This window comes from Anopheles ziemanni, chromosome 2 (genome assembly GCF_943734765.1).
Source record: "Anopheles ziemanni chromosome 2, idAnoZiCoDA_A2_x.2, whole genome shotgun sequence".
NCBI classification, from domain to species: domain Eukaryota; kingdom Metazoa; phylum Arthropoda; class Insecta; order Diptera; family Culicidae; genus Anopheles; species Anopheles ziemanni.
This window is the reverse complement of record NC_080705.1, coordinates 36,356,113-36,366,671: the sequence shown is the minus strand read 5'-3', so window position 1 is coordinate 36,366,671 and position 10,559 is coordinate 36,356,113. Positions and strand designations below refer to the sequence as shown.

General features: G+C 44.0%; 1 protein-coding gene across 1 annotated transcript in view; it reads right to left on the bottom strand.

Moving 5' to 3' along the window:
* Positions 1 to 2,353: 2,353 nt before the first annotated feature.
* Positions 2,354 to 10,559, bottom strand: part of LOC131293494 (sodium/potassium/calcium exchanger Nckx30C) — a 61,527-nt gene continuing 53,321 nt past the window's right edge. The window contains exons 4-7 of the mRNA XM_058321571.1: positions 8,436 to 8,620; positions 2,971 to 3,228; positions 2,695 to 2,831; positions 2,354 to 2,594 (exon numbers count right to left, since the gene is read on the bottom strand). Coding sequence (XP_058177554.1) covers positions 2,354 to 2,594; positions 2,695 to 2,831; positions 2,971 to 3,228; positions 8,436 to 8,620 — 821 coding nt within the window. The remainder of the gene's footprint in view (positions 2,595 to 2,694; positions 2,832 to 2,970; positions 3,229 to 8,435; positions 8,621 to 10,559) is intronic.

Below are 10,559 nucleotides of genomic sequence, written 5' to 3'. Positions count from 1 at the left end.
TGTTAATGTGATAGGCAAATGTTGAGGAAAACCAAGAAATAGGACTAGCAATGCACCAAGCCCACCCCCAACCGTACTCGTTGGTAGGTGGAGTGCCAAAGAAAATTATAAATTTGACTTCTCCTTCCTGCTTTGACGCTCAGAAAATCGTCCATTAGTTTTGTTTCTTGTAGATCGAGTCGCTAAATCTTGACTCGGATCTTGAATTGAATTTAAGGTGTGAAAATTTGCACACATTCGACTAATCAAACTAACCGGATCGGAAGAAATAGATAGGACCGCATAGTTGTTGATAAATGTTTACATGCGTAAAGGAGTCGAAGAAATATAGATAGTTGTATAATAGTAGTAATAGTTGACAGCTGTGGGCTCTGTTTTTTTATCGTAGTACTGGATGTAGAGGCGGTGTGGAGATGTGTTTCAATTTATGGGCAGAACTTGGCTCTTACGTGTCGTTAGAAAGTTACTATTACTAGAGTTAGTAATTTATTATGATCCTATTGTTTCATTACTTTTTGTTTTGTTTACAAAAGGTTTATACCTTTCGTCTAATTTTGATCCGTTCATACGGTTGTCCCGTGAAAGGTCCCCAATTGAAATGTAGTTTTAAAAAAAGCTAATGAGAAAAAGGGGCATTGGAATTGATGTTCCTTCCGCTCGCATCTACGATAGTGAGTGTGCTTAGAGTAGTAGTAATGTTGTAATAGATGTAGTAGGAAAATAGTAGGTTTTTATAGGTCTAAGTGAAATAACAATGCTCCATGGCTTAGGGTTCGTTAAGATTTATGTTTGGATGATTTTGTCTTCATTTATCGTTCTTTTCTTTTGAATCTTTTCTACTTCTTCCGTCTCTTTCGTGACAATATGTTTGTCCCAGATTGTTGTTGTAGCGATGATGTTTAACTTTTCTGTTTTTGCTTTTTCGTTTTTTTAGCGTTCATTCGGTAGGTTTAGATTTGATGTTTAGTTTCGTTTGTTCATTTCGTAATTCTTGTATTTGTTCTTTTAGCTACAGCTTTAGCTTTTAGCGAGGGAACGTTTTCGAGGGGTTGAAAATGGATCGCTTAAAGTGGATTAAAATCTAGATGATGATCATTTACTCTCAAACCGTTCCGTAGAATTCGGCCGTACGTAGAAAGAGCTAAAGAGAGTTTATAGAAGACTTTGTCTTCCTTCTTGTTGAGTACAGTTTGTTAAATTTGTTTTGTTTTATGCGGCTTCGTTTTCTTTTGCTAGTTTTCGTTACAACCTACCTTCCTGCCTTGTAAGACGAATTATCTAGAATTGGGTTTTCTCGTTTATGCATTTTCTTTTTAGATAAATTTCATTTGAAATACAGGGGTTTACCATTGATGCCCATAAGGAGTTTTTTTGTTGGTTATAATTTAAAATGTGTGAGTGTGTGTCTTTGCTTCAGCTCATACACTAGTTGTTTGATTCTTACAGATTCAATACTATAGATGCGAATATAGAACAGGAGTTTAAAAGTCTAAAATGAAAGTGTATGTTTGCATTATAGATTTGGTTTAGATGTTTTCGTTTGATCGTTTTGTTATACTTTTTTGCTAGCCAACCAGTGAAGTGTATCACTTCTGTTCTGCATCTAGTTGCATTCACAGAATCAGCTGTTCCCTTTCCTGTCCTGGCACACGGTCGTTACGGGCTTCCTCCATTATTTTCCTGGTACTGGTTTAATTACCTCCTTTCTCGAACGCCTCTCCAGTCTAGCCTTCTTTTTTCCTTTTTCTTTGCTTTCCCTTGCCGTTAGTTTAAAAAGATTGGTTTCTGTTTATATACTTATTAGCTAAGTCCTTGTCGTTCTTTATCACTTTCTCTATCTCGCTTTATACGGGCTGTTTTTTTATTAACTTTTTTAATTTCTTGCTTGTCCATCCTGTTTTCCGCTGACCGTATCGATTCTCCGAGTTGGTTTGCCAGAATTCCGCCAGTGCAGCCCGAGGCGTTGTGTGACTGCACCTCGTCCATTTTTGTTATCTTTTAGATTCCAACGGGCTGACCACTGAGTCAGCCGGCGCGTGCTGGCGGAAGTGAAGCGATGTCGGCATCCGCCCCGGGGAAACCCGTGGCGCGGAAAGTAAAAGGTCCTTTCGTACTCCACTGCTAGCGTATTATTGTAACGATTGCTTTACGAGCTTGCGTACTAGTTTGTTTGGTTTCGCTTCGTGGTGTGTGTGTACGTTTGTGTGTGTTTATATGTATGTTTGAGTACGTGTGTATGTGGGTGTGTTGTGTTTCTTTGCAGAGCGCCCCGTCTTGCCACTCCTTGCCTCCCATTCCACGGCCCACCAGGCGTTGGAGGGATGGTAGATGGGAGCTCGACCTGACATCACGCTTAGAACGGACAGATCAACACGTCGTACTCGAACATTAGCGAAACGGCGACGAACACGAAGTACAGCAAGAACATGGTGAAGCCCAGGCCTTTGTTCATTCGCCAGCGGAAGCAAGCTATCGACATGACGACGAACAGTAACATTAAGAACAGGATCGTGATCGAACACACCATACCGACGGAGTTCACCTCCACCGGCTGGCCGTAGATGATGCCGTACAACAGCCACGGTATGGGCAGGCTGCAAAATCGAGAGGGATCAAAATGGCATTAGTTCGAACCACCGGAAGTCGATTATGCAGCACGAAGGAGGGTATCCTCAAGACGCCGAATCTTCTTACCCCACTGTCACGTCGAAGATGTTACTGCCGACGGAGCTGGACACGGCCATGTCGCCGAATCCTTTGCGGGCCACAATCACAGACGTGATCAGATCAGGAATTGAGGTACCTGCTGCTAAAAATGTCAGTCCCATAACCTAAAAAGACAATCAAGCACAAATAAAAATCCAGTGAACCGTTGCGTGGCGTACTAATGATCCCGATAAAGGGCACCGAGTCCGTAGTCTCCGTATCAGGTTGGAGACCGGAATGGTTGCGAAGTAACTCCAAGCTTACCTCCGCCGGTATCTCCGAGGTAATGCCGATGACGGTGGCCCACCACACCATCAGATACGAGTAGGCGGCTATCCACACGATCGATCCGATGAAGGTGACGGGGAAGAACTTCTTGCCCCGCGGGGTCCTGGTGTCGGGAAGTGTTAGGTACAGGGGAAAGATAATTGGAGCTACTAGTAGGTAGGTTATTCGTTTCCTAGCACCCTTTGGCCACGACATGCTCAGTGCTTCTGGTGGTTCCTCTTCTAATTCGTTACCCTGTGTGGAAATATTTTTGCAAACGTACGATTAGTAAGTGATAGAAACAGAGGTTTACGTGGGCTTGAAAAGTAAAAATTGGGTATTAGGGAAATGTGCAATGCATTTTCTTTCACCAAACGATGTGTCAACCAGCTGAATTCACAAGCTCAACGGTTGTCTCGTGCTGATAGTTTACTATTATTCTATAAGCTGCTTCCGCGAATATTGTTTCACGTGTTATGTGAACAGCAGATTTAATTTTGAATGGAAAAAATAGCATTGAAATGATAAGGCTCCTTTATCAATCTGCGTATTTCCAGTTTTCAAATTTTCTTTTATGGTGGTTATACCATTATGATCATATTTCAGTTGGTTATTAGTATTTTGATGTCAATTCTTAAGTTTTCCTCTATTATGTATGGAGTTATATTTTGTAGGATATATATTCAGAATATTTCATAACCCCGTTTTCTTGTATGTGCTCAACAAAAGGATAGAAAAAAATTTTGTTTCATTTGAATATTCTCTGTCTCATACCTTGCATCTTAAACATGAGTTATTTTTTCAAACTATGCAAAGATTATTTTACAGTTTATTTTTAACTCCAACAAACTAAATATGAACACAATACAATTTACTATTTTAAGAAAGCAAGGTCAACCAGTTCGTCCTACGTTTTTCTCACCTTTTCCCAGACCCTACCTAATAGCTTCGGTTTTCTACATCCTTTCCTCCCCACATTCTGTAGTGGTGAACGAACGCACGGGATAACCAAATCCCACACCCACACCAGCTCAACCGTCGCGCAAGGACTCCCTCGTTACACGAAGTGTACGTTAAAAGCTCGCCATTAAAAATACACCATCACCGAGTTTCCCATTCGAGTACGATTGCCCACCGTTACCATCGCGACGGAATGGTTGATTTCCAAAGAGCGAGCAGAATCTCACATCTTCAAAAATAGAACAAAGAAATAAAACACCACAAAACCACGTGAGCAAGCGCTGGGAGGAAGCGGGCGGGTGGTAGTAAAAGCTTCATCCACTCGGCCAGAAAGCTTTGCCCTTGAAAAAAGTTCCCTCAAGTGACCTTTTTTGCTTGCCCGAAAAGAATCGCAGGGAATTGGATGGGTTTGTTGGGATTATGGTTTGACCTTAACCGATTCAGGCAATGGAAAATGCCTGTTCTTGTAAATGAAAAGCAGATTCGTTTATTTGAGAAAACGATTGCAAAACCCAAATCGGGAGCGAAACAGTTAGCAAAGTTTTTATGAGTGAAACCAATTTTATATACTCATTCAGCCTTTTATTTCCCGCTCCAAGGAAGTTCCTTCTATGGTTGATTGAGTTTTCAGCGAATAATGGATCAACGGTCTACTCTCGTGTTGTTCGCTCAATGATTGTCCCGTTGTTCCAATCACCATCCTTCTTCTTTTCGCCTAGCTTTGCGATATCCCATGGGATCTGGTGTCCTTTGGACATTAAGGAGCGATACTTTGCTACGGTTCATTTACCTTTTAGCCCGGAAAAATAAGAAACCCTAATATAATGAAGTGCGTGAACGAGCACCGACTCTTCGCTCTATCTTCCCCCGGTTCGTGCTCCTGATAATGACCCCGATCTACTCAGTTTCCTGCCCAGCCCTACCACCAATCTTTTCCATCAATTATCGATGTTCTTCGTCCCTTGTCCCGCTAGGACTCTTCCCCTAGCCCTCCCAACTCGTCGTCGGCCTGCTTTCGTGTTACAAATGATACCGTCCATTCGCACGCCGACATCGTCCGGGGTCGTGTTTTCTAGTGGTTGACTTGTTTACACCCCCTCCCCACCCTCTCCCGGGCCCGTGTCCCAGGGAAGCACTTATTTCCCACCGCTTATCGCACGCATGCCATCTTTTGCGACAAGAACCTTCGCAATGTTTGCGGATGCCTTCGGTGGCGCATTACATTTGTATCTTCCAACTCTAGTTCTTCGAACGGACCGAGGGGGGGAGGTGGGGGGGGAAAACAAGTCGAGCATCCGGTTCCGCTCCCGGGATCCCCTCTTCCTGGTCCATCGCTTCCTTCATTATGGGCGACCTTTCGTAAAATTTGACGATAGGCATTGTTTTTCCTGATAAGTAGGAACTGATAGTGTAGCTGTGTAGCGATAAGAAAATGAGAGGCCTTCGGTGGCAATAGCTCGGTCTAGGTTACGGTTTGCTGACTCACTTCATCGAGCGATGCCGTTGGCAAGATGCCTCTGAAAGTGCGAAACCAACCACCGTATCCATTTCTCGGAGGCTTTTAACCTTTTTCTAAACGAAATCGTAATACGTAGGGTTTGTTAAACGAAATCCAACAGCCTCACCCAAATCTAAGATTCAGATTCGGTCTGCTGTGTGCGAAGGCAAGGAGTGGCAGTGGTTTGATGTGAGTATTATATCAATAATCATCCAGCGTGGTATAGCATTCTCCCGGGATCGGACGTGACCGAGCAGCGGCAGGGCATTCGCAAACCAGCAGAACAACCTCGCCCCAGCTCGGAACGGGTGGCGGTTTTTCCTTTATGTTTGGATCAGCTTTTTGCTCCCAGCCGCAGCACCAGCAGCAGACGGAAATGCTAGAGCACAAGTCCCAAAAAGGGGCTAGAATCGAATTTGCATATCTCCATTCAAATCTCATCATCAGTAGCACCGGTAGCTGCCCGTACCCCGTGCCGTGCCGTGGACATCAGGCACTCGATTAGCAAATTTGAAGAGTATGCCAGCACTCAGTGGAAGGGACCCCGGGACGGAATGGCAGTGTTCGACTCGGGTTTTTTTTTCTTCCCTCTCGAAAAGCGCTAACAAAAGATTGAATTTCTTTCGCCGAAAAGTGAAGCATCAACTTTCAACGAATGTGCTGCAGAAGACGGTGGTACCTGTGGGGGGGAAGAGATGCAAGATTTGTTGGTTTTTCCCAAAAATGGCACAAACATTGGGAGGAAAAAGTATGCTGAAAGGCGCTCCAGTGAGTGCAAGCAGGAACGAAAGGCAAGAAAAGGAGATGAATGGATGTTTGCGCTAGACAAATAGAACGAATAGTACTTTAGTGGAAAATATTTGCCAAGACGCCACCGACTGGACAGGGGAAACCAGGCCAAACAGAGGTGAAGCCTCTCGTAAGCGACCACTTGGGACAAAAAGAGAGGAAGAAGCAAACCACAGAAGAGTTCTTTACTCCGAAGCGATGGCGCTATGGCGACTGAATCGAAATAGAATACTGTCGGATCGACATTTTCGGAAGGATTTTCCTAAAAGAAAAGGAGAAAAAAAATCTGATAAAAACTATGTTTCTGCATGATGTCAATAACTTTCAGCTTTTCCAGCTGGTGGCCACGGGCCAAACACGTGGTGGCGAGAAACCTGGCAGAAAATGCACTCCTCGCTTCCATTCTGCTCGTCCGAACAGGCTCGATGCAAACGAGAACGTTGACAAGTTGAAATTGATTCTAAAACACTTGCCGATTATACTTGCATGAGTTGCGCTCCACACTGGGAAAACCCGGGAACGGCTGGCCAGCGTGATGCGAAATTCTTTCACAACATAATTTATACTGTTTGGGTGTGCAATTTTTCATCCACTTGGGGTGGGTCTTGCTAAGAGAAACGGCATAGTTTTCGATAAGTTTCGATACTTGTGGTGATAAATAATGGATTATGTCGACGATAGTTGTTGGCGATTAAATTTAGAAACTTTTGTGGTGGAAGTATCTTTAAATCCAATTTTGTTCTATTGAAACTTTCAGATATGTTGCATTATCCACACACCAACAAGGAGCAGCCGATTGAGAAATTATTCAATCGTTATCGTTTCTAAGCTTGCACCTTCACTTGCCAAATAGTAACCCCAAGGAAAGGAACACAATAAGTTCGTCCGAACCAAGTGAGAAGAAAAACTGGCTGAATTGGCGATGTTTCATATTGAAATCGATCGTGTCTAAGGTCGGCACGAGGCGTATGGGAACATTTCCTTCAATAAGGAAGCTCACAGATCGAAGTTTTTCAATCGACCTAACCGACTGTCGGTTCTCGTTCGAATGCGCTTCTCGCTCTAATCGGCTTTGTGCAAACATTTATTCAAAATTGGACTCAGTTTATCCATCTCGAGCAGTACCATGTATTAGATGGCCGGAGCGTTGGGGGGAGAGGGAACGATTTTCCCAGCACCTGCTCGGCATGCCAGCAACATGGTAAATGGCAGAAATGGGTTTCAATTTCTAGCTCGCACGTTTTTCACGAAAACGCTGCATGCAATATTCATCAGCCAACGGTCGAATGGCAACAGTTGCCGTTGGGGTACTCGCCCTGCCTCCCTCCCGCCCAGCGCTTTCTTGGTGGAAAACGGCAAAACGGTTACCATCGAGCGGCGCACAGACTGGGTAGGCTCCGAAGCCACAAGTCGTCAGATAGTTGTCAATCAAAAGCGTCCCCATTCCGGGTCTAGAGGCAGCGTGGAACCAAGCGGGAAACCGTTACGTTGCTCCACGTCGCTTGACTATTTGCATACCGATGTCGGAGGAACGCCCGGTTGCGGTTTACGCCGGGGACTATAAATAGATGGAATTTCCACTTTCCACCGGAGTTGGCGTGGGTTTTGGGTTTTTGGCCGTCACGCCGGAGCACGGAGCGAGAAGCTGGAGCGAAAACGCGAGCGTACGGTGCATTCCCAGCATGGATGAAATTGAAATTGGCCCCAGGACTAATCGAGTTCCAGGCGGGTACGACCGACTTCCCGGTGAGGAAGTGTTGTTTTTCTCCGCTTTTATGTTGCCAACCAGGTCTACCAACTATGCTACGAGTACGAATGCTGCACGATGACGTTTGCCCGACGTCGCTTCAGTCTGTATGACGTGCGAGTCCTTTTGTGAATGGAGGGTGGCACTGGATGCACAGTGCACGTTTATTTTCTACACATGGACCAACATGATCGGATTCGGAAAGGATTGCCTGGAAACCAGCTGGACAACTGGACCGTCGGTGGTCTCTGGCTGGAGGGAAATTCCGCTTTTTTTTCTCATGCTCTCAGCTTGGTCCATTAAACGGTTGATTGCTTGTTAACCGCTTGTAAACGGTAGGGCTTACAAAGGCTTAGGGACGCTTTATTGACACTACGATCGTATTTCCTTCGCCGATGCTCCGGTGTTGGTGGGGGGGAAAATGTAATAATAAAAGTAAAACAACCCGCTACAGGTCGACACACTTACCGAATCAATTGTTGTATCTATATTTCCATTTGGACGATCGCTAGCTAAGGTGGTTTCTTTTAGATTAATTTTAACATGGTTCGCCGCCGACGAGGTCGCAGCGCCCCGTTGCGGCTTGGTGGCGTCCAGCAGCACCTTGAGCGACGCGATCGCGTGCAGCTGGGTCGCCTTTTCATCGACTTTACCTGGAACGGGATCTTTTATTATGTTATTACGTAAAGTTAGTATGGAATTTGCCAATTATGTATTAAATTTCTGGAACAAATTTTGACATGACACGGTGAGCTGATTAGTTGAGGCGGTAGACAGAGAGAGATAGAGAGAGCGAGCGAGCGAGCGTTCGAGCGAAGATAGAGGTAGAGGTAGGATGTTTATTTGTGGTGAGAGAGAAATAGATGGCACGGAGGAGCGAGTGAAACAGAGCGACACAACAACGATTGAATTCGGCAAAACTTAACGAGTAAAATTTTGCATGATTGTTCTACTTTTCTGCTTCTAGCGGCGCAATTGTTTGTTTTTTGCTGTTACATTGATTACATTAAACATGGATTTTTACTTTATGGCGTTTTGTACTTGAATTTTAAGGATCATCAACTTTTCATCTAACATATCTTGTGAACAAACATTTGAAAACAACACCATGTAAAACATTGAAATTATTCACAGTTACAACTTGTTTACAACACAACATGAACATCCTACGAACGATTATTTGACCTTCACAAAAAGAATAAATTACTAAACATCGAACAAGCTCCCTACAGAATAAAAGAAGAATATTTTTGAACTTTGTTCATTTCATTATTTAATGAATAAAAATTAGTTTCACTAACTAGTAGTTACAAATTAGTTTACCAAAATGGAGAAATAATGTATGGCTTCCGTGCATAATAACCGTGCCGGATATGGTCCACCGTCAAAATGTTTCACCGAGTTCACCATCGGAGAAACGTGACCTGCATTGTCAGTCACAGGTGCAATTAGTGCCGAAAAGTTTCCTCTGATGCAATTACCGGAACCACGGTGAGCATATAATGTCCACAATGCTCGACCCGGTCATCGGCATCGCAATTCGAAGCGTTGCCAAGGAACGGTGATAATTTTTTCCTGCCAGGTCCTCAAGGGTAGTGGCGTTACGAACAAAAATCAAACATCATACGACATGTTGTCTAACTACGCGGGTTGAAAGTTTTCAGCAATGTAATACGCTCGCTGCTAACGGGTCATATGTCATGCTAGTTTCCGTTTTGAAAGTTACTCTTGTATGGAGAGGGCTAGTTTTTACATTTTAATTCATCCTATATGAGTTTCGCGAAGGGATGGCACATGAACTCCATGATCACGTTTACACTCGCGGTCCACATTCCGAAACCACAACTATTGTACGGTTTGAACCGTGGCCAACGCAAATACACAGACTGTGAGCAGAGCACAGCATAAATTGAACCATTTATATTCAGCCAAATGAATAAAAGATACGAGCACCATTTGTTGCACTGGCCGTAGTCTGCCGTGGTAGAGATGGTACTCAGCGGCGACGTGATGTTTGGTAAATAAAGTCATTCTTTATTGATGGATCTCGCACAGCGAGGATGTCTATGGAAACTGAATAAAATGAGCGAAGCATCATTTTGTGAAAATAATCCATTGCACACGACTGCTCGTGACGATTGTTTCGTTTTAGTATTTCAATTATCTGCCACCAGAAGAACTTGCATGTTGCATTAGTTTTCAAATGGCATTTTTGGTACGTAGAGTGATGATGATGATGATGATGATGATGAGTCCCACCTCTTACCCCAACACAGGTTTGAGAATGGCGGAGTTATCAAAAGATATTTGTTTCAAACTTTAAAGCAAATCACGAAGTGGTGGGATCAAAGTGACCCTTCACGAAAAAGACCAGTCAGCTCTCTTTTCCTTGCGTACAGCGGTTAGCACAGCTTCCATAAGACAGGAGTCGTGGAACCGCTCTCCGGAGTGCACGGCCAAAAAATGCTCTATCCTATTCGTGTAGCCGGTATCTCCCTTGTCCAACATATGGAGGGGAGTTACCACTTTCCAGGATTGGCAAATTAAGCAAACCTTATCCGTGAAACAGTTGGTCACGTCGAAAAAATCATC